Raw genomic sequence first — 25,546 nt, forward strand, 5'->3', positions numbered from 1 at the left:
GATCAGTCTCACAGGTGTACTACACAGAGAGTCTTCTGGCTTATTGGCGTGGATGATGTGCAACGCTGTTATTGTTGAAGGTTCTACTATGGCCAAGTCGAAGGAAAAGTTGATACATATAGCTTATTGGATCAGACACCTGTAGTCACAGTCTACTCACATCTTGTAGGGCCATACGTTTCCCGATGGAGCCTATTGTTGGAGTCCCTAATCAGTTCAAGTTATCTGTTGAAGTATATGAGAACATATACAATAGCATGCCATATGATGATGATGATAGTAATGATGGTGCATCCATGATACTTGAAGTTACACAATGCCAAAACCCTTAAGTGGGCAAGTCCATGCTTTCCTCTTGGTCAGAATATATCTTTTTGTCCTCATGGTTTACTGTTGTTCTTTCTATCCTTCACTTCTCTGTTCAGTACTTGAGATTGATGTAAAATACCTGCTTGGATATATCTTTTTGTCCTCATGGTTTACGGTTGTTCTTTCTATCCTTCACCTCCTCTGTTCAGTACTTGAGATTGATGTAAAATAACTGCCTGGATATATCTTTTTGTCCTCATGGTTTATTGTTGTTCTTTCTATCCTTCACTTCCTCTGTTTAGTACTTGACCCTAACCAGTATCAAAATAATACTAACCAAAAGGATTCTAACCAGTATCAAAATGATGCCAGGAAGTACCAAACTTTGGTATTATAGCCAATACCAAAAGGGTCCTAACCAGTACCAAAAGTGATGCCAGGAAGTACCAAACTTTGGAACTGTAGCCAACTTTCCATAATCACAAGACTATGGATCCAAGCTGCAACCCTAGGCTACCAAAATACAAGTATGCACAGTAGGGTCTCCAATTATTGATTGTCTTTTTAGACTTGCCCCTAACCAAAACTAAAATAATACTAACCAGTACCAAAATAATGACAAGAAGTACCAAAATTTGGTACTTTAGCCAGCTTTGCATAATCACAAGACCATGGATCCAAGCTGCAACCTTAGGCTACCAAATACAAGTATGCTCAACAGGGTCTCCAATTACTCACTGTCTCTTAAAACTTTCCCTTCACTCTGATACCATGTGAAAAATAGGGGAGTGAAGTGATCTTTGTGTTATATGTGAGAATGACAAGTATATAATTGAAATGTATTAGAGAGAAAATGATACACTAAAAGGAATATCTTTATTAATGATGAAGAAAGCTTGGCATACAATGTTGGTACTATAGACTACCAAACTGGGTACTGTAACACAATCTTAACAGTACCAATAACAGAGAGCAAATAGTACCAAATAGAAAATTTGGTACTTTGGAAGTACCCAAAGTTGGTAATGTGAGTACCAGTATCAAAGTAGGTACTGTGTAACACCCAGATACACAGTACTGGTACTTACTGATACCATTGTATAAACACCAATGTCAGGGATCTTTAAAAAGTTGCTTTTAGACTAGAACTACTAGACAACACCAAAAAAAAGACAGTACAGTTCAAGTATCGAACAGACAATTTGGTACTTTGGAAGTACCAAAAGTTGGTACTCTAACTGTGTAACACCCAAATACACATAGTACTGGTACTTACTGATACCATTGTATTAACACCAATGTCAGGGATCTTAAAAAAGATGCTTTAAGACTAGAAACTACTAGACAACCCAAAAAAAAAGACAATACAGTTCAAGCTCCAAGACCGTGTACACAAATAGTGGGTTTTTATTAGATATGTGCACGACACGATACAAATTTGGTTCAAGTACCGAAGTTCAGGAATTTCCATTACATTCTATGTTACATAATACACAAGTTCACCAAGTCCCAACACTTTAGGAATCTCCTAGGTCAGGGGGATCTAATCTCTAAGAGTACCCCTCCATCTTTATGAAGTAATCAGCAACGTAAGCAAAGACATCATCTTGTGTGTCAAAAATCGGGTTTTTGCGAGTGTATGCTGTTGGGTACCGATCGTGTATCCATACTTGCAACCAGGGAAAAATACGGTCCGGCAGGTAAAAAGGGTAATCTTTTTCAACCGCCAGAGGTTTATATGATCTAATGGTAAGACAATTCTCATAGTCGTTTTTCAGCGACTTGTATCTGCAATCATCCATTAGTATTGTGTTGCTAGCATCAAAATGGGGGTGCCTTGCCCACATTGTCCGTAGGTTCTTCAGAAAAGCAGGCTTGTTGGCCACATCGTCGGGCACGTGCGGCACCTCCGCCATACTCTACCGCCAGTTCTCACAGTCTTCTCATGATACCACGTGCACCTCCGCCATACTCTGCCGCCAGTTCTCACAGTCTTCTTATGATAGTATACCTGCCATGCCATAAAGGCGGTTAGAAGTCTGAGTAGCTTAACATCTAAAGCACTCAAGGCATTGTTACCTGCAAAATACTTTTGCCTCGCATGCTGGGGGAAACAAGCGTTCAACATATCTATCAATTTTTGCCTTCTACAGCAGAACCACACAATTATCTTGGCTTTCTTCTTAAGAGGTCGTATGAACTCTTCAGCAGTTGGCCTTACACAACAAACCTACGAGCTATTGACATGGACGATCCGTGGTTGGAGCTCATCCGCCAAAACCCAAAGGCCTTCTGGCAGCTCTGTGTAGCTTGTCAATAAGACCCCATTAAGGTCAAGCACAATCAGCCGGCCAGGTTTAGCAGCCAGACTAGCCGCAAGTGTTGTGTTTGGTTGTGTCTCATCTTGCCACCAAGATCTTACTACAATACCAACAGTCCAACTGAGTGGTGGCAAATATACAATGCAAACATTATATAAATAGATCACCACTATGACACAAGAAGTATAAAATTTGATACTATTATGTACAGAATTTGATATTGTATTGTACCAAAGTTGATACTATACAGTACCAAATTTGGTAGTATATAGTACCAAATTGGGTACTATACAATACCAAACTGGGTACTATACAATACCAAACTGGGTACTATACAGTATCATATCGTGGTACAATATTGCACAGTAGAAGTGTAACATTGGAAAACTGCATTGTACTATACAGTATCATATTGTGGTACAATATTGCACAGTAGAAGTGTAACATTGGAAAACTGCATTGTACCAAACTATAGTGTAACATTGGAAAACTGCATTGTACCATACAATACAAAATTTGATACTATACAGTACCAAATTGGGTACTGTATTGCACTGTAGAAGTGTAACATTGTAAAACTGCATTATACCATAGTGAGTAGTAACATTGAAAAACTGTATTGTACCATAGTGAACAGCTACATTGGAACACAATTGATGAAAGACAAAGGCCAAAAGTTGATTGTATTGGTAGAATGAAAAGCACATTGTGCAAAATACATAAGCATATGAGAAGGGCTACAGCTTGCATGCACGGGAAAACTGGTCACGGGCGCAGTTGCGCTTCTTTCTTTGCAGACTAAAAAGCTCTGACAGGGTCACCAAATCAGTGGATTCACCTGACATCTTTTGCACAGCATCTTCAACTCCACGATCCGCACCCCCGTCAATACTGTCCACTTATGCATCCTCCACTGCCACTTCCTTCTTGGCATCCTCGGGCCCGTCCCCCTTCATCGCATTGCCTGCTTTTTTCTTCTCTGCCTCTTCCCCCTTCCTGGCCTCCCCGTCATCCCCTTTCTTGGCATCCTCTGCACATTTGTCATCCCTGGCTTCCAGCCGCCTCTTGGCCTCCCCCTCAACCCCCTTCTTGTCCTCCTCCCCCATAGTGGCCTCTTCCCCTGCACCTTCCCTTTGCCTGTTCTTGTCCTCGCTAGTGACTCGATCCTCAAGCCCCTTGGCAGCAGCATCTGATCCATCCAGCTCCACTATGTGAGGCACTTTACCTCCAACATTGTCTTTATTCCTTCTAGCATCTTTGTCCTCACAATCACTGTTTTCTTCGCTGTCCCGCATAGTATCACAACGTTGTCCCTTCTAAGTCCCTTTCCCTTCCACACCACCATGCTTTAAAACCCGGAGAACATCCCTTATCTGTGCAGTATCCTCATCCTCCTCCCATGCATGACTTGCAGCAGCAGATTTTGTGGCATTTGGTCCATCCTTGACTGCTTGTCCATTTTTGCCACCGGGCTAAGCCGCTGCAGCATCCTCTTCCTTTGCAAAAACAGAGAAAGACAACACATACTTACAAACAACCTCACATTCAGTGGAGGTAAGCATATGATTTGCAAAACACACACATACTTATTCTTCACACCACGATGCCCACTGACCCAAGACTTTGCCACGTCGGGGATCACCATGCTACAACCAGGTTTGGCACAATGATCCCTGCTTAGTAGCAAAGCACTAAAACAAAGGGGGTGATACTGATGTCGGTACTCAAGCATAAAGGTTCCTACAACTCCTGCAGACTCCAAGAGCTCACCACATGCAACACACATTCGAAACACATGGATCATCTCTCCCGAATCAACAACTTGGGGCCTAGGATATAACATAAATCTCTTCCCGCGCTGAACATCAGCAATCATTTGCTTCATAAATAGGACATGGCCTTGTGCTTCTGTCCATGTTGCCTCCAGTACATCATACTCAGCTTGTTGTCAACCAACAGCAATACAAACAGTCCCAAATTAGAACCCAAAAGCTAGCATACACTACCAAAGGCATCATGGTACCAATTAGTATCAAAATGTAGCAGACAGTACCAAGGCCATCATACTACCGATTAGTACCAAACAATAGCAGACAGTACCAAGGCCATCATACTACCGATTAGTACCAAACAGTAGCGGACAGTACCAAGGCCATCATACTACCAATTAGTACCAAAAACTAGTAGACAATACCAAAGCCATCATACTACCAATTAGTACCGAGAACTAGCACACAATACCAAAGCCATCATACTACTAATCAGAACCAGAACCTAGCAGACAATACCAAAGCCATCATACTACCAATTAGTACCAAAAACTAGCAGGTCATCAATGCAAGAAGACAACCGTAAACTACCAAAATTAGTACCAAATCATAACCAGGAGCTACCAATTAGTACGAAATCATAACCATGAGCTAGCAATTAGTATCAAATCATAACCATGAGCTACCAATCAGTACCAAAGGCATCATGCTACCAATTACTACCAAAATGTAGCAGACAGTACCAAGGCCATCATACTACCAATTAGTACCAAACAGTAGCAGACAGTACCAAGGCCATCATACTACCAATTAGTACAAAAAACTAGTAGACAATACCAAAGCCATCATACTACCAATTAGTACCAAGAACTAGCACACAATACCAAAGCCATCATACTACTAATCAGTACCAGAACCTAGCAGACAGTACCGAAGCCATCATACTACCAATTAGTACCAAAAACTAGCAGGTCATCAATGCAAGAAGACAACCTTAAACTACCAAAATTAGTACCAAATCATAACCAGGAGCTCCCAATTAGTACCAAATCATAACCATGAGCTAGCAGTTAGTACCAAAAATCATGACCAGGAGCTACGTACCAAATCATAACCATGAGCTACCAATTAGTACCAAAATTTCCTAACAGCCACCAAAAAAGCATTGTACGAAGTTACCATAAAACTTTAAAAGTATCAATGCATTCAAAGTAGTGTCGTTACAAATGAACCATAAACTACCAAAGGGAGTGCCAGAATAGTACCAAATGCTACCAGTTAATACCAAAAGCATTACGAATACACCCAAGTCCACCAATAAACTACCCAAAAGCAACCAAAACTACCAAAAGAACATTGTTAGATCCACTCCAGAAACTACCAAAAACTACCAAAAGCTACCTTTAAGGGTTTAGCGGTACTAGCAACACAACCAGAACTTCTCCAAAAGTTCTGGTTGTGTTGCTAGTACCACTAAACCCTTAAAGGTAGCTTTTGGTAATGCTTTGGTAGTTTTTGGAGTGGATCTAGCAATGTTCTTTTGGCAGTTTTGGTTGCTTTTGGGTAGTTTATTGGTGGACTTGGGTGTATTCGTAATGCTTTTGGTACTAACTGGTAGCATTTGGTACTATTCTCGCACTCCCTTTGGTAGTTTATGGTTCTTTTGTAACGACACTACTTTGAATGTATTGGTACTTTTAGCGTTTTAGGGTAGCTTCTTACATTGCTTTTTTGGTGGCTGTTAGGATTTTTGGTACTAATAGGTAGCTCATGGTTATGATTTGGTACTAATTGGTAGCTCATGGTTATGATTTGGTACTAATTTTGGTAGTTTACGGTTGTCTTCTTGCATTGATGACCTGCTAGTTTTTTCTGTACTAATTGGCAGTATGATGGCTTTGGTACTGTCTGCTAGGTTCTGGTATTGATTAGTAGCATGATGGCTTTGGTACTGTGTGTTAGTTCTTGGTACTAATTGATAGTATGATGGCTTTGGTATTGTCTACTAGTTTTTGGTACTAATTCGTGATGGCCTTGGTACTGTCTGCTATTGTTTGGTACTAATTGGTAGTATGATGGCCTTGGTACTGTTTGCTACATTTTGGTACTAATTGGTAGTATGATGGCCTTGGTACTGTTTGCTACATTTTGGTACTAATTGGTAGCATGATGTCTTTGATACTGTCTGCTAGCTTTTGGGTTCTAATTTGGGACTGTTTGTATTGCTACTGGTTGACAACATGCTGAGTATGATGTGCGCGAGGCAACATGGTAGGAAGCACAAGGCCATGTCTTATTTGTGAAGCAGATGATTGCTGATGTTCAGAGCGGAAAGAGATATATGTTATATCCTAGGCCCCAGGTTGTTGATTCGGGGGAGATGATCCATGTGTTTGGAATGTGTGTTGCATGTGGTGAGCTCTTGGAGTCTGCAGGAGCTGTAAGAACCTTTATGCTTGAGTGCCAACATCAGTATCATCCCCTTTGTTTTAGTGCTTTGCTACTAAGCAGGGATCATTGTGCCAAACCTGGTTGTAACATGGTGATCCCCGACGTGGCAAAGTCTTGGGGTCGGTGGGCATCGTGGTGTGAAGAATAAGTATGTGTGTGTTCTGCAAATCATATGCCTACCTGTACTGAATGTGAGGTTGTTTGTAAGTATGTGTTGTCTTTCTCTGTTTTTGCAGAGGAAGAGGATGCTGCAACGGCTTGGCCGGTGGGAAAAATGGACAGGCAGTCAAGGATGGACCAGATGCCACAAAATCTGTTGCAAGTCATGCATGGGAGGAGGATGAGGATACTACACAGATAAGGGATGTTCTCCGGGATTTAAAGCATGGTGGTGTGGAAGGGAAAGGGACAACGTTGTGATACCATGCAGGATAGCGAAGAAAACAGTGACTGTGAGGACAAAGATGCTGAAAGGAATAAAGACAATGTTGGAGGTAAAGTGCCTCACATAGTGGAGCTGGATGGATCAGATGTTACTGCCAAGGGGCTTGAGGATCGAGTCACTAGCGAGGATGAGAACAGGCAAAGGGAAGGTGCAGGGAAAGAGGCCACTATGGGGGAGGAGGACAAGAAGGGGGTTGAGGGGGAGGCCAAGAGGGGGGTGGAAGCCAGGGATGACAAATGTGCAGAGGATGCCAAGAAAGGGGATGACGGGGAGGCCAGGAAGAGGGAAGAGGCAGAAAAAAAAAAGTAGGCAATGCGATGAAGGAAAATGGGCCAGAGGATTCCAAGAAGGAAGTGGCAGTGGAGGATGCAAAATTGGACAGTACTGACAGGAGTGCGGATCCTGAAGCTGAAGATGTTGTGCAAAAGATGTCAGGTGATTCCACTGATTCGGTGACCCTGTCGGAGCTTTTTAGTCTGCAAAGAAAGAAGCGCAACCGCGCGCGTGACCAATTTTCTCGTGTATGCAAGTTGTAGCCCTTCTGATATGCTTATGTATTTTGTACAATGTGCTTTTCATTCTACCAATACAATCAACTTTTGGCCTTTGTCTTTCATCAGTTGTGTTCCAATGTAACTGTTCACTATGGTACAATACAATTTTCCAATGTTACTGCTCACTATGGTATAATGCAGTTTTCCAATGTTACACTTTTACAATGCAATACATTACCCAATTTGGTACTGTATAGTACCAAATTTGCTACTGTATAGTACAATGCAGTTTTCCAATGTTACACTGCAGTTTGGTACAATGCAGTTTTTCAATGTTATACTTCTACTATGCAATATTGTACCATAATATGATACTGTATAGTACAATGCAGTTTTCCAATGTTACACTGCTACTGTGCAATATTGTACCACAATATAATACTGTATTGTACCCAATTTGGTACTATATACTACCAAATTTGGTACTGTATAGTATCAACTTTGGTACAATAGAGTATCAAATTCTGTACAGTACAGTATCAAATTTTGTACTTCTTGTGTCATAGTGGTGCTTTGTTTTTTATATAATGTTTGCATTGTATATTTCCACCACTCATTTGAACTGTTGGTATTGTAGTAAGATCTTGGTGGCAAGATGAGACACAACCAAACACAACACTTGCGGCTGGTCTGGCTGCTAAACCTGGCCGGCTGACTGTGCTTGACCTTAATGGGGTCTTATTGACAAGCTACACAGAGCTGCCAGAAAGCCTTTGGGTTTTGGCGGATGAGCTCCAACCACGGATCGTCCATGTCAATAGCTCGCTGGTTTGTTGTGTAAGGCCAGATGCTGAAGAGTTCATACGATCTCTTAAGAAGAAAGCCAAGATAATTGTGTGGTTCTGATGTAGAAGGGCAAAATTGATAGATATGTTGAACGCTTGCTTCCCCCAGCATGTGAGGCAGAAGTATTCTGCAGGTAACAATGGTTTGAGTGCTTTAGATGTTAAGCTACTCAGACTTTTAACCGCCTTTATGGCATGGCAGGTATACTATCACAAGAAGACTGTGAGACCTAGCGGCAAAGTATGGCAGAGGTGCCGCACGTGCCCGAAGATGTGGCCAACAAGCATGTTTTCTGAAGAACCTACGGACAATGTGGGCAAGGCACCCCCATTTTGATGCTAGCAACACAATACTGGTGGATGACTGCAGATACAAGTCACTGAAAAACGACTATGAGAATTGTCTTGCCATTAGATCATATGAACCTCTGTCGGTTGAAAAAGATTACCCTTTTTACCTGTTGGACCATATTTTGCCCTGGTTGCAAGGATGGATACATGATCAATACCCAACAGCATACACACGCAAAAACCCGATTTTTGACACACAAGATGATGTCTCTGCATACGTTGCTGATTACTTCATTCAGATGGGTACTCTTACAGATTAGATCCCCCTGACCTGGGAGATTCTTGAAGTGTTGTACTTGGTGAACTTGTGTATCATGTCACATAAAATGTAATGGAGATTCTTGAACTTCGGTACTTCGGTACTTGAACCAAATTTGTATAGTGTCGTGCACATATATAATGGAAACCCACTATTTTTGTACACTGTCTTGGAGCTTGAACTGTACTGTCTTTTTTTTGGTGTTGTCTAGTAGTTTCTAGTCTTAAAGCATCTTTTTTAAGATCCCTGACATTGGTGTTAATACAATGGTATCAGTAAGTACCAGTACTGTGTGTATCTAGGTGTTACACAGTACCTGCTTTGGTACTTCCAAAGTACCAAATTGTCTGTTCGGTACTTAAACTGTACTGTCTTTTTTTTGGTATTGTTTAGTAGTTTCTAGTCTAAAAGCAACTTTTTTAAGATCCCTGACATTGGTGTTAATACAATGATATCAGTAAGTGCCAGTACTGTGTATCTGGGTGTTACACAATACCTACTTTGGTACTGGTACTCACAGTACCAACATTTTCTTTTTAGTACTATTTGCTCTCTGTTATTGGTACTGTTAAGATTGTGTTACAGTACCCAGTTTGGTAGTCTGTAGTACCAACATTGTATGCCAAGGTTTCTTCATCATTAATAAAGATATTCCTTTCAGTATATCATTCTCTCTCTCATACATTTCAGTTATATACTTGTCATTCTCACATATGGCACAAAGATCCCTTCACTCCCCTATTTTTCACATGGTATCAGTGTGAAGGGAAAGTTTTAAGAGACAATGAGTAATTGGAGACCCTGTTGTGCATACTTGTATTTGGTAGCCTAGGGTTGCAGCTTGGATCCATGGTCTTGTGATTATGCAAAGTTGGCTAAAGTACCAAATTTTGGTACTTCTTGTCATTATTTTGGTACTGGTTAGCACCCTTTTGGTACTGGTTAGTATAATTTTAGTTCTGGTTAGGGGAAAGTCTTAAGAGACAATCAGTAATTGGAGACCCTACTGTGCATACTTGTATTTTGGTAGCCTCGGGTTACAGCTTGGATCCATAGTCTTGTGATTATGGAAAGTTGGCTACAGTTCCAAAGTTTGGTACTTCCTGGCATCACTTTGGTACTGGTTAGGACCCTTTTGGTACTGGCTACAGTACTAAAGTTTGGTACTTCCTGGCATCATTTTGGTATTGGTTAGGACCCTTTTGGTTAGTATTATTTTGATACTGGTTAGGGTCAAGTACTGAACAGAGGAAGTGAAGGATAGAAAGAACAACAGTAAACCATGAGGACAAAAAGATATATCCAAGCAGTTATTTTACATCAATTTCAAGTACTGAACAGAGGAGGTGAAGGATAGAAAGAACAACAGTAAACCATGAGGACAAAAAGATATATCCAGGCAGTTATTTTACATCAATCTCAAGTACTGAACAGAGGAAATAGAAAGAACAATAGTAAACCATGAGGACAAAAAGATATATTCTGACCAAGAGGAAAAGCATGGACTTGCCCACTTAGGGGTTTTGGCATTGTGTAACTTGAAGAATCATGGATGCACCATCATCACTATCATCATCATCATATGGCATGCTATTGTATATGTTCTCATATACTTCAGCAGATAACTTGAGCTGATTAGGGGCTCCAACAATAGGCTCCATCGGAAAACGTATGGCCCTTACAAGATGTAAGTTGATCATGACTACAGGTGTCTGATCCAGTAATCTATATGTATCAACTTTTCCTTCAACTTGGCCATAGTAGAAACCTTCCCGCCTCTAACAATCTTGTTATGCCACATATCCTTTTGTGATCTCACCGTCTGGTACAACTCCTTCGTGCATTTGATAAGGTAGAAGTCCTCTTTAGTCTCGGTTGCTTTGACTGCAAAGTTATCCCCAATGGACAGCATTTCACATAACATTTTAGGGCTTCCTTCATACAATGGCAGGTTAGAAACTTAGCTCATCGGCACAAAATTTGGATATCTGTCATCCTCCTCATCATCATCTTCATCGTACCTTCCTGTATTTACAGACTCCGGCAGTGGTTTGATGGAAACATATTTCCATTCTTCTATGTGTAGTCTATTTTTGCATCTTCTCCATAATCCACTCATACATGGATCACAGAAGCATGAAAGGGTTCGAAAGCGCACAGCGCACGGGTTGTCCTTTGAATACCCATCAGCACAATGAAATGAGCGTGAGCCCACAATGCTCTCACAGTCCCATTGGAGATCGCGTTGCATATCATCCACGCCAATAAGCCAGAAGACTCTCTGTGTAGTACACCTGTGAGACTGATCTCTTGGTTGAAATGTTGCGTTCAAAAAGTTCACCACATTAGCCGCACACTTCATAGGCCAGCCGTATGGTTTCATCTTGTGTCAAGGTTCTCTTGATGACTGCCCGTGCCCCATCATGCTCTCCTTTTCCATACCCGGATGCTGAGAAGTTATGCATCATGTGCAAGCCTGTTATCTGATAGTACCTGGCCACAAAATAGTAAGGTCTACGTGCTTTGAATTGTGAAACCGCACCATCTGACCACACCCAATGGTGCTGCAAACAATGTCCTTGCTGTTTCAGCCACCTGTCATGAAGCAAGAGACAATGTTGTACAAACACTGTATCATGCTGCTTGTTTCATCAGATATGTAACATGCAGCGTCTTTTGAACACCACCTGCTGCATTTCTTATATAAGTGATGTGCACAAGTATTGTGACTTGGGTAGACCACCAATGCATTGACTGAATCTCATTCTGAATTTTAAAAGAATAATTCTCTGCAAAGTCAATAACTGATACAACGACATTGCTAGGAAACTTGAGCAAACAATCCTTGAATTGCTAGGCTTGCCAACGAAAGACAAAGTTGTGCTTGATGAAGCCTGTGAGGTGGGCTGAAAACAGGCTAAGAAAAGCAGCCCTTTTCATCCGTCGCACAATCAAGTCCTTTCTCTTCTTCTCACTCCCATCTGCATCAAGTTGTCCTGTTCCAACATCCATGAAGACCTTCACAGACACCTCCCTACTATCCTTTGCTATCTCATCGGGACAAAATGTCAACTTCCGTACACCACTTTGGGAGCAGTCCCCCATCAAGCATTTCTTGGCATGGTATTCACTATCTTTGGCTTTGGGCACATGATGGATTTCCACATACTAGTGATGTGCTGACAAACTACCTGGTTTGCAAAACACTCTCTTATATCATCACTTCTACAACACACGGAGCAAGTGAAAAGGTGACCTTTCCCATGATGCCCAAACTTGTTTTGTCGCATCTGATTAAAAGCCTCTTTGAAATAGAGTATCTGCATATGGGATACATAGCAGCACGTATACCGCACTCTCAACTTCCGAACAAAGTACAGCTTTAATGCCTCAAAGCATCTAAGAGACACGACCATTGTAGGTGAGTCCTCTTGAATCTTTGGTATAGCTCTACCTGTGGAACCAATACAATAAGAGTTAGAAAATTCCAACTTCATGCAAATGGTAAAATGCCACTAATGTGCAGTAGTACCAAAATTGGTTGTATACAGTATCAAAGAATGTATTATAGAACCAAAATTGGATGTAAGCAGTACCAAAGATTGTACTGTAGAACCAAAATTGGTTTTAAACATTACCAAAGATAGTAATGTAGCAAAATTGGATGTACACACTACCAAAGCTTGTACTGTAGTACCAAAATAGGTTGTAAAAAGTACCAAAGATAGTACTGTAGAACCAAAATTGGATGTAAAGAGTACCAAAGATTGTACTACATAACCAAAATTGGTTGTAAACAGTACCAAAGATAGTAATGTACCAAAAATGGATGTACACACTACCAAAGATTGTACTGTAGAACCAAAATTTGTTGTAAAAAGTACCAAAGATAGTAATGTACCAAAATTGGATGTACACACTACCAAAGATTGTACTGTAGAACCAAAATTGGATGTAAAAAGTACTAAAGATTGCATTGTAGAACCAAAATTGAATGTAAACAGTACGAAAGATAGTTTTGTAGAACCAAAATTGGATGTAAACAGTTCCAATTTTAGTAATGTAGAACCAAAATTGGTTGTAAACAGTACCAAAGATAGTACTGTAGAACCCAAATTGGTTGTAAGCAGTACCAGAAATTGTACTATCTGTCTGCTTTTGACTCATTTTAGAATTGTTTGCAGAGGAGTACCCATATGGAAACTTTGCAAATGCTTTGGTGATAAACAAGAATGTTTTGGTACTATACAGGGAATAGTTTTGGTATTGCACAAAAACTTTGGTACTACACAAGTAGGCTTTGGTAAAATAGGGTGAGGCTTTGGTACTAAAGATTGAGGCTTTGGTGCTTTGGAATCACTAGTATGTAGCAGACTACCAAATTTGGTACTGCACATGGGCTTTGGTTCTTTACAAGATAGCTTTGGAACTACATAGGAGTGCATTGGTACTGTATATAACCTTTGTAGGGTACTGTATACCACCACTACCATATAGCAGACTACCAAATTTGGTACTGCACAAGGGCTTTGGTTCTATAAAGAATAGCTCTGGAACCACCCAGGAATGCACTGGTTTTGTATACAACCTTTGTAAGGTACTGTATACCACCACTGCCATATAGCAGACCACCAAATTTGGTAGTGTCTTGACCAAATCAGTCTTAAGAATCACCAAATAAATTACAATTGCTAAGATTTGTTGGTATTTGAGAGTCATCGAGTAGATGCACAGGATGTTTGACAACGCTTTTCCTTCCAATTCTCTTCTTACATATGTCCTTCTTGTTAGGTGAAACTCTGGTTTCTGATGTCCAAAAGGCATACACCAAATCTCTTGTTTCATTAGTGATAATGGTTCCTTGTGGCAATTGTCTCTCACAAGCACTCAATGGCAACACTTCATCCTCATCTTTATTCTCCAGCCTTGAAGTTGCAGTAGCTATATTCCTTCCATGGACACCCAGGACACTAGCAATTTTGGATTGGTTTACTGAGGCTACACCTGTACTATTGTTCAAGATCATCGTCAGACAAGTTCTCTTAACAAAAAGCTCACTTATTGAGTGCGGGACCTTAATTTAAGCCAAATTGTTGCGCACAACTGATAGAATGGTGTCTTCGACATTGTTGAAATTTGATTTTTGCAGCTCGAAAAATGTCTGGTGGTCCAATAGTTGCTAAAATATTTCCTTTTGCTCATTCCTTGATAGCCCGAGTGTTTGCTTGCGTCAACATCGTGCCGCCGCTGCACAAATGTTCTTTCTTGACTTGGCTTTCGGTAATCCAAATGCAAAAGAAGGATATCGTTCTTTCTCTTCTCGCGTTTCTTTGCAGCCCAATAATTACGAAGAAAAGCTTGATTAGTGACACGTGTTTCAATTGAACTGACAATGGGATGGTTTTGTATCTGTTCATCCATGCGTGATTCCTCCTCATCCAACTTGTCTAAAGAGAGTAGCTGTGAGTCACCCGAGCGGTAAACTCTTGTAGTATTGTATATTGGTAAGGAGCAAGAGAGACACACGCGCGCACGCAGAGAGAGAGAGAGAGAGAGAGAGAGAGAGAGAGAGAGAGAGAGATGCAGCGGCTGGTCAATTCAATTATCTTATCCATTTATCCTTTGCAAAACTAGGGCTCAGCTTGCTGGTGGAGAGAGAGAGAGCAGCCCAAGTTCGCTAGCTATGGAGCACGGAAGGTGCACAGGATCAACACAACCGTGTGGAGAGAGAGAGAGAGAGAGAGAGGTGGTGTCATGAAAGCCAATAACCATAATGTGGGTCCAGCCCTCTCCCCCCACCTCCTCTCTTGGAGTGGCCCCTCCAAATAGTGAAACGTCTAAAAACAAAGAAATATATGGCCGCCCCTCTCCATTTCCAATTAAAAGGTCCAATTTATACACAAATGAACCACCAAGCCCATGTTGTGTCAAGGACAGTCCTTTTTGTACCACCATTGTATGCTTTCAGCCAGACATTAATATTACATTTCATTTCATTTCTCTCACACACACACACAGGTATGTGTTTCGATCAAACCTTGGTTGTGTTGGGAACATTGCGGCTGCCAGTTTCAAGGCAGAAGCAACATCTGCTTCGCATGACCTTTGTGCAAGTTCTATAAAGGTACACTGTCATGGGACCCTTGGAGTCTCAGCTCATGATATGCCTGTACATCCAGAAAACCTAGTGTGTGAAGCAAGGGACAGTAACTCCTCAGATTTGTGGGCCCATGTGAGTCCCAAGTTGGGAGTTGCCTTGCTCCAGCAACTTTGAACTGAAGGTGAGAAAGCATGCTCAAAATGACATTTTCACCACTTTAGCTGAGGAGACCTGCGCTTTAAAACTGAAATCTCATGTATTCTACTTCATCTTTTGAATGACTGATGACACTTTCTCTTAGAGAAGACGATACTTCCATGTCTGCATTGGAACAAAGCTTTTCTCATAGAAAACTCTCCATCTGTTCTGGCATCTTTTATGGACCACAAAAGAAATAGATTGCACGTGTCCAGATAACTCAGTGATATGTAGTGAATCACTAAAATGGCTTCTCATTGTCTACTAAAGAAAAAGGGTGTTTAGCATACTTAGAAAAACAAGTCTCTACCATATTAAACGATGTTTCTTACTTATCTCTGTTTAGCACTTAAAGAGATGCTCTATATTTGTACACCTGAATTGTATGGCTTACAATCAAGTTTTTGCTTCTTAGTAATTTCTTTCATTGCTTTGTCGGCAGATTCGCTTCTGTATGGCTCTAAGTCGGCTAGCCTCCAGCAAGAGCATTATAAGAGACTCAAAACAGGATGCACCCACATTGAAGTTGTGGGGATTTTCATAGCTCATTGACTATACGAGTGTACAAAATTCATTCGAGGTTTTTGTACATATGTTCAAACTAATGTCAAAGACAAAGCATAACCGTGGTGCTGTAAGGTTTCTGGGGAATAATTATCAGTATGCAAGTAATTGCTTACCACAACTGTCAAAAGTAGAATTGCATGATAAGTACCTCTCAGATAGTTCAAATCAATGCAATGGACTATGTTGTACTGATTGTGAACAGTAAATGAAGTTTTGATTGCAACCTCTCTTTTTGAGAAGAGGAGAGTTTTTTTAAGTTGCAGAGGAAGGGTCTCTCATGCTTACAGTGTAAAATGAAGGATGTTTGGTTTTCTATGAGGTGTAAGGAAGCCAAACGAAGAGTTTAAGAAACTAACCTTTTTGCTCTTTGTAATGAGAGAAATTGTCAAACTAAAAATGCCTGTCTGGAAGGGGGCTCATGCACATATGTTTTATTTGATTCTCTGCTTCCACCTTCTTGAGCATGTCAATACATAAAATATCACCTCAAGTTTCAGCAAGCAACACTCCAATGTGTGCAAGGTCAGCTACCTTCTGCCTAGAGTGTCATGGTCAGCAAAATTTTGAGTTCAATATATATTGAGTTAAGGTAAAGCTTATAATAGTCTTCGTAAATTTTGTGCCTTGTTGTGATAGCTTACTTATCTACAAGTTTTTAGCATTTGATTGTGCTAAATTGAAGACACCCTTATCACATGGATTAGAGTCAGAATCAAGATCTTTCCATGTGCAAGAAGGGGTTGTGTGTGTGAAACATGCATCATGATCCCTGTTAATTTGGTAAACATTGAGATTTTTGCTTAAACTTAACTATGAAGTCATCTATGCTCTGACGTGTCAACCATAATCAAGTTCTTTTTTCTTTGTTGCCATAAGCGCGCTTTGAATTAACTAGAGGGACGAAATAATATCATTTTAGAGAGATTTCATTTTTAAAAAAACCCGAGTCCCTTGGGGTCAATCGATATAAATAAGAACTACCTGAAGCTATAGTGCTTGAACATTTATGTGCCCTATGTCATTAGCATGTTGTGCATGTTTTAATTTCTATTTATTAGCATTGTGTAATGTTGTCGTCCCTCATATAACGTAAGGCAGCATTTGTAATTTGATCGGCACTTCCTATCCTGTTCACCGTTGAAGCAAGCATTATGCACTAATAAACCCCTTTTTTAATGTAGATATCTGTTTATTTGGATGAGGGTTTTCTTTGTTTATATAGTGTGCTTAAATGGTAAGCAGGTTTGGACTGGTATATAGCAAAGACACATGCTTATGGCCAAAAAAATTTGCGGTTCAAAGCATTTCATATGCTTCCTTATGTTTAGATATGTTCGGCACAGCTCCAAGAACCTTCTCTGTATGGTTTGTGCACACTTCACCTCATGAGAAATCCCGTTGTACCTACCTAAAGGTCATCACCAACATTGTACTATTGTGCATGTGCTTGTACTCTGCCCAAAAATGGTTTTATTTTTTTTGTGAGGGATGTGCATAATGAATGTATTAGAAGCATTAGAAGATTGAAGAATTCTCCCCATAGATGAAGTGGTTGCGTTTACACTTTTTTGGGAATGAAAAGCATGTACCTTAGTTCCAATTCTTGGCAGACAGTAATGAATTGTTTGTTTGTAGTTTATGACTCGTGCACTTAAACTAGATTAAGCCTGATTGAGTAATGTAAATTGTGCACCACACTGAATGAAGGGGTTGACAAGTGTCCATGATTCATGTAGTTCAAAATCCTTGCAATAATGCACTAGAATTTTGCATTGATAAGATTATTAATACCACATATGGATTTTGACAATAACAACACTCTTGTCAACACCTTCATTCAGTGTTTTCCTATTGTTATAACAATTATTAGATGCTGTGAATGGTTCACCACATTGAATGAAGAATTGACAATAGTGGTAAATATACATGTCTCCTTCGATGAGTTGCATGTCTTGTAGTAGAAGCATTATTAGGTGTGTTGAATTCATCAATCAAGACATTTTGGGATGTCGAGTGATGCTATTTTCAAAAGGTCTCTTTTTCAATGCAATTTGGTTGTTATATCATCAAACTTCTAGATAGTAGCTCGGTTTTTTAGAAGCATGTCTTGTGGCAAGCTAGCTACTCTCATCCACCATGGAATTGAGATCTAATTGCAATGTTTGGGAAAAATGTGTATGAGCTTACAATTGGGTTGCTTTAAAATTCCAAAATGCCGATTGGAAAAACAAAATTTCCTTTGACGAAAGTGTAAAATCAATAAAAAAAATTTAAGTCAATTTTTCAAAAATTTCTCTTGAAAAATCCTTGAAAAGAAATCGTGTATGGTTGCAAATATGATTTTTCCCGAACATTAGATCCGAGTGACTTTGCTAATATTATATGACATTATGTAAACTCCAAAAGCATATCATATTCTCTATACAAAATACAAGAAAAAGAAGCCTAATGTTTCTACCATACAAGGCAATCACTTGTACATTTCAAATTTACACAAATCCTATTTGTCTAGTGTTCAATCAAGTTTATTTCATTGCTCAATAAAGAACTTTTCAAAAAACATATAAAAACCTACATATGACTAGCATGAGAGTGACTAGATTGGAAGGTTTTCACACTAAATTTTATTAAATTTTGTAGGTTTTCTCACCTTTTAAATTTAGAATTAAATGTTAAATTTTATAGGTAGAATTACACAACCTAGGGTTTTTGAACTATTTGCTAGTCAAAAAGTTGAAGTTTCTTGAGATGTACTGTGATCAAAGTACATCTTACAGTTGGTAAATGGTTACAACAAAATAACATTGTAGTGCTAGAAGTGTGTGTATTAGCAAGCTAGTCTTGCCTTCTCAAGTATGAGCACCAAGGCCAAGTCATTAAATGGCAAGAAGATTGTATTGCCCTTGCAACCCCTTTGATTTCCATTTTTTTATCTATATAGTTCTTTCAATACAGGGGACATTCATCGTGTATATACATTATCGACACCACCCTCAGTATGTTCCTCCTACGGTTTTGTACCACCCGTAGTGTTTTCCTGATGCCCACCGACATTTGTTCCTTGCGTGTTCTTAAGTCCATCCAAAACCTTCTGGACATCTGGCAACGTGAGAAGTTGTTGCAATTCCACAAGCTGGACTCGCACTTGTTGAAGTTCCTTTTCAACGCTTCTCCCTTGGTACAAAGTTGAATTTTTCTTCTGCAAGAGTGAGATCGCTAATTCCACAGTATTGGATATGCTGAAATCTTATGTGTCAGAAAGACAGTCTGAGTGGGCAAGTATTTGTCCCTTGTCAAGTATGTGTATAACAATACCGTGCTTTCGTCTACGGGGAAAGCACCTTTTGAGATTCTTGATGGTAAGCCTTTGCTTCCACCAATTCTTGTCACTAAGGATAAGATTTTTGCAACAGATGAGTTTGTCCGAGATTTGGACAAAAAGAATCTAAACTTAACAGTCAATCAATTAGTCTTACTCAAGTTTGAGAAAGCAAGACTAAAGAAACAAGCGACTCATAAAAGGAACGTGATAAAACTTTCCATTCGTTATTATGGGCCGTTTAAGATAATTGACCAAGTGAACGATATGACATTCCAATTAGATTTACCATCTAATTGGAAGATCCATAGTGCTTTCCATGTTAGTCTACTTCGATCATATGTGGGATTGCCTCCAAGTCAGCCTATTGCTGAGGAACCTCATGAAGTTGAGAAAACAGAAGAAATACTCCATCCGGAGCAAATCATTCATCATCAGGAGCGGCCACTCAAGTCCAAAAAGATTACACGAAAAGATTTGGTAAATTTTAAGAATTATTCTACTCAAGACACTGAGTGGATGACCGAGCAGAAATTAGCATCTTATCAGGAGATTCTAAAGCACTACAGTTGAGGACAGCCCATCTTCTGGTCTCAAATACTGTGTCGATCTTCTCCTTCAACTCTTTTAGTTGAAAGATTATTTATTTTCAGCTTGTTGATTGTTCGTGTGTGCTCCCGTTTGTGACAGTGGTATCAGAGTTGATGCATGTTTAAAGTGGTGTAATCCACTTTTTAGGCAAAACATAAGGATTTCCTAAGGGAAAGCTTGAAGTGAAAAGGATCTGCATCAGCACGAGAGAACATGTACTTATCGCGTTGACGCCACAGGATCCAATAGGCCCAAAATCTGATCCGCATGAAGAAAATCGTTGAAATCGTTGTGAAGAAGGTGGGAGAATGCCAAAAGCCCAAAACCTTTTGTGGAAAACCATGGAGGGGAATCGAAGCTGCAGGCCAGCTGCTATACTAGGAAGAAACTATCTAGTGATGCTGCAATCCAAAGGAGATGACTGATAGTCTCCTCTGCAATCGAGCAACAAACACAAGGGGAGGACCAGATACAACGTACACTAACAAAAGCACCCACTGGAAGAACTCCAACCAAGCATCGCCAAAGAAACAATCTCTCCTTCAAAGGCAAATGGCTCTTCCAAAGGGTAGAAAGCACTTTCTTCCACCAAATATTAGACTTGTGCATCGACCATAATGCATTGCAATGTTCACCAAAGAAGAAGAGCATAAACCTTGTTAGCAGACATAGCCTCAAAGCGCATGTCCCAAAGACACCAATCAGACATGCAATCCCTAGGAAACAAAGGTGGAACATGCAAAAAGTCAATCAGCATGTGTTGAAGTTGTCCCCAAAACTGACAGTAATGCATATCCAACCCAAACCGACCCAACCCAAACTGACGAGCAGTAATAGGAGAGGGAAAGGTGTATCCCGCATCATCAACGACATCACCAACAACTCGAAGGCCACGACAAGAGAGGAAGTAGGCCTGGCGAGGCGAGTGATCAACCAAATCAAGAGAGAATACCCACCTCTAATGGAGACTCTCTCATCAAAACGAATTCACTTCATGCTGATGTTGATGAGACAATGATAAATGCACTGTAACTTCCTTCCAATCGAAAATCGGATTGGAGGTGGTAGGGCATCCAGGAACGTGCCCTTCCATCTTGCCAAAAACAACCTTCCAAAAATCTTGCTGTCAAAATGACCAAAGGAAGAAGTAACAACATGTCGACACAAGCAGGCAAGCATAAGAGCCCATGGTTGAGTTTGTTGCACGAGAGTCGACAGCAACGTAGCTTTCTGGGCAAGAACATGCCGGCGCAAATCCATAATATTGAACCACCATATCGTTTTGGAGTGCAAAGTTTCTCCATCGACATCAAACGCAAGCCTTTTTTGTGAGCATGAGTACACCATAAATGAGACAGAGTCGGTGACATAAGTGATGTGAGACAACGGCAAGACCATTACAACAACGGCAAAAATAACTGAACATAAGCCATCATGATACTCTGGATAATTCGCACCCGAACATGCAATGGCCATGTGGACAATTTCCAGTAATGCAATTTGACGTTAAGTGTTGCATGATTCAATCCACTTTTTGAGTATGGGTAGCATTTCAATTAATTGGATACCCCAAATGCATCACGATCACATTCGGAGGAACAATCTCTGAATGGTTATGCCATTTCCCTCTTGAATAACAGGTCTTGAGTTCAACTCTCCTCGTCGGCTAGATCTTGAAGGTCTCTTGGGATAGTTTCCTACGACATTAAAACTCTCTTCTTCTTCTTCTTCTTCTACTGGCCATAGCAAATCATGCCAATCACAAGAATTCAGCGACAGAAGATTCGATTTGCAAAAATCTACTCGAAGACCCACTACAAGCCCATACAACTCCAAAGCTTCCATAATCATTCAAACATCAGCTTGGCACTTATGGGACACGAACAACGAGTCGTCAATATAGGCTTGCCCAATGAAGTTGTGACTCGACGGTATCTGCACGCCGTGAAGACAACCAACAGAAGTCAAATGATCCAGATGCATCAACAAAGGGTGTGTGGCAATAGCATACAATAGTGCACTAAGGGGGCAGACTTGTCTAACGAAGCAACCAAGAGGCCAAGCGTCTGCCAGTTCACCACCATCAAGAATCCACCATCAAGAATCCTTGAAGACAAACTGCAAGCGTACAAGAAATAAACAACATTGGTTAATTTAGGACCAAGTACATTGTGGCTGCAATGTAGTCCCACTGCACATTATCGAAAGCCTTTTCAATATCAACTTGCATGACAATTGCATCCTGCTGCGTGTACTTTGCATTATCATTAATTTGACGACGTGATATGAAACCATATTGAGCTTGATGTATTCCAGTAAAAAGGTGATCCTTAATTCTATTCACCAACGCTTAGCCAATATCTTATACATGGCAGGGATCAATGTAATTGGGCTCCAATGCGAGAAGTGCTCACAAATTGCCTACTTAGGACACAATTTAAGCAGACCCTCTTTCCAAGGAACTAGCGAATCATGTTTTTTCCATGTTGCATTAATCATGAAAATTAAGGGCTCTTTCAAAGTCTCCCAAAAAGAGATTAAACTCCACAATAAGCCCATCCTAGCCAGGGAATCACCAACGGCCCAAAGAAAACAATGCACTATGCAATTCAGAATCAGTGAAAGGCTCCTCAAGGGATAGTGCATCTTGTAAAGAAATAATTGGACGTACATGAGAGAGTAGCAATTGTTGTGCTTGATGCACTGCTGATGATTCATGAGGAGCAGCAAAAATTTGTCTATAATGCAAGATCATGGCAGTAGCAAGTTCCTGTTTGGAAGATGTTCAAGCACCTTAAGGAAGCTTCGCACGCTTAATGTTCTGAGAAAGCCTCGTGTGATGCAAATTCTTGAAATTTGAAGCACATCCTTTACCCACAAAATCCCTTTGACGAGCCGTGTTTGCCATTTTTCAAGCTTATGTTTATCATCAAGTTGTATGCATACTCGAGCTTCACACAACTCCGATAGTTCATATTCATATAGCCAATTCTTGCAAGTGTGACAGGCCTGCTTGGCATCCATACCTTTGCCACGAGTCCAATGCAAGTATTGCTTGCCATAATCCTGAATAACACATTGCACTCGCATAACAAATCAAAACCAGGCAACATCAAGATCCAGATGCATGTGAGCAATCAAGGGGGAAATGAGTCCAGCAATCATATCTCGAAAGGCCTCATGAGTAAGATAAGCATTATTAATATGTAGCAGACACTTCCGAGAAAGAGGTCTATCACAAAGTGATTGCCCAAAATACAAATTCAACAACACAGGGTGATGGTTGGACAACCACAAAGTATAATCCATTTTCATATCATTGACTTATCAAAAGTAGGTGAATTTACAAGTGGTATAGTACTACCAGACTCATTAGCATCTATATACATAGTCTTTTCCCTGTAAGTGAAGTAGATTCTCCTTTCAGGGAACTTCATGTTGGCAGCCATGCAGTTGAACCATGGTTCCCCTAGGATAACATCCTCATGTTGGAGAGGAGAGATGAAAAAGTCTTCTTTGTCGATGTAGCTTTGAACATGAAGCCTCAACTTTCCAATCAAGGAAGTAACGGAGGCTTGTTATCCGTTGAAATCTCCATCTCGACAGTTACAATATCTCTCATCTCGAAAGCTTGAATGCCCAACTTAGTGGCCAACTCCATTGATATGAAGTTGTGAGTAGAGCGAGTGTCAAACAGGATGAAGGCATCATGTTTCCTTACCTTTCCCCAAGCATAGGAGAGAGGTGATCCTTTGCAATGAGAATCCCCTTTTGGAGCTTCGATTGTGGAAGCTCTAGGAGTCTCATTTCTTTTGGAACAAGAACGATAGCCATGTCCTTGCTCCCCACTCTTAAAGCATTTGTGGTCCTTATTATGAAAAGCTTCTAGCACTTCAGGAGAGAATTTATTTTTATCTTTGTAAACTCCCTTCTCCTTGGACCGATTGTTGTTGTTGTTGGAATTGCCTTGGGAAGAATTTTGGGCGTTGTTCTTCCCCTTTGCAATATAAAGCAACCATAGTGTGGTGGATTACTTTGGTGATATAACCAGGCCTTTGGCGGTTGACATACTCAACCATTTCTTCAGTTAATCCTGCACAAAATCATCGCTTTTTTCGGTGAAGTCTATCTTTTGAAAGATAGTAGCCTTGAGATGTAAATCCCAAAACTTGTCCACATATTTTTGGATAGACTCGTCGAAGAGGAGCTTCAAACTCTACCATTCGGTGAGCACTTTGTCCTTTACATTGCTTGCAAGGAATTGCTTCATGATGGAAATTTGTTGAGTTTTCCATGTCTTTGGGGCGTTGCTATTGCCACGAAAGCTAGCCCACCATTGATGAGAAGATTTTTGGAAGTGCATAGCTACATGGTATAGCTTGGAGGACTCTGTGAATCCCTCGTCTCCAAAGGCCGCGTTGAATTGTTGGATGAAGGCCAATACTTTGTCGGTAGCACCAAAAGTGTCATCATAGGTAAGAAAAGAGATACTCTTTTCTCCGTCTTTGAACTTATTGATATTTTGGGACGTTCTCCACGTAGGGTAGGATTTGCAATGTCCTCTCCTCTTGTCTTCTCTAGGAGAATAGTTGTTGTTTTCATCGAAAGAGGAGGAAGGTAAAGAAGAAGGAGAAGGTGTGATCTCTTTCTTGACTTTTTCTTCCTTTGTTTCCTCTCTTCCCTTTTAGAATGACGAGGAGTAGGACTATGGGTTGACCGTTTCCTCTTGGGAGTAGTTGGCGATCGTGTAGACCGCCCTCTTCATGGAGCCACATCTTCATAGGAACTTAGTGATTCGCTTCTTTCATTCTTTGGATTCCTCCTCTCTTATGGGAGAGAGTCTTCTTTTGGGAGTCTAATCAAGAGGCCTCCTAAGCTCTCTCTCCTCTTGGAGAGGAAGGGTAATCCCATAAGCACGAAGTTGTTGAGTAACGTTGGCTTGCAAAGCAGGGTTCCCCATAGCTTGTTGCAGCCTAGTAACAAGATAATTAACAAACATGGGGGCATCATCATTAGCAACTTCATGTGCAAAATCAAAGTTGTCAATATTTATTCTACTCTCTTGATTATTGTCAGTCATGCTAATTAAACTTATGTATAATTTATTTTGTGCTTTAGTACCCTCAAAAACCTTATTCGCTACTCTTCTTTACCTTTGAAATTTAGTTCTTAAGCAACCACACTCATGGTTTAGACACTGTTGATTGCAAACTAGTGGAGCGCGCCCGATGTGCGATGTATGAAGGGCGGGTGTAGAGCGGAATGAGAGGCTTGTATCAGATGTGCTCGAAGGAATTCCAGCCATTTCATAGCTATTGGCTCCTTGAAGAGATACTTCCTAGCCATTCCTAGACGTCTGAGAGTAGCGTACTGGCCGGTTCCGCCACGAGAAATCATCTGCTGAGGAAGAAGCGGTTGCTGCTGAGGCTGGGTTTATTAGATAGGGCAGGGGTGGGCAGGGGCAAGGGAAAGGGGCGAGGGATAGGGACTAGCGACTAGGGACTAGAGGCTAGGGGCTAGGGACTAG

The 25,546-nt window shown here is 40.6% G+C and overlaps 1 protein-coding gene across 6 annotated transcripts in view; it reads left to right on the forward strand.

Annotated features, from left to right (window-relative positions):
* LOC147436976 (protein DETOXIFICATION 46, chloroplastic-like) overlaps positions 1-16,334 on the forward strand; it is a 177,621-nt gene extending 161,287 nt beyond the window's left edge. For 3 of the 6 annotated variants that reach the window (XM_086486376.1, XM_086486374.1, XM_086486372.1), the window contains 2 exons: positions 14,879-14,941; positions 15,985-16,334. In XM_086486376.1, coding sequence (XP_086342502.1) covers positions 14,879-14,941; positions 15,985-16,086 — 165 coding nt within the window. In that variant the 3' untranslated portion in view covers positions 16,087-16,334. The remainder of the gene's footprint in view (positions 1-14,878; positions 14,942-15,984) is intronic. The other 3 variants (XM_086486375.1, XM_086486377.1, XM_086486373.1) reach the window with 1 other exon arrangement.
* The last annotated feature ends 9,212 nt before the right edge of the window (positions 16,335-25,546 follow it).

This window comes from Adiantum capillus-veneris, chromosome 17 (genome assembly GCF_014529385.1).
Source record: "Adiantum capillus-veneris isolate H3 chromosome 17, ASM1452938v2, whole genome shotgun sequence".
Lineage (NCBI taxonomy): Eukaryota > Viridiplantae > Streptophyta > Polypodiopsida > Polypodiales > Pteridaceae > Adiantum > Adiantum capillus-veneris.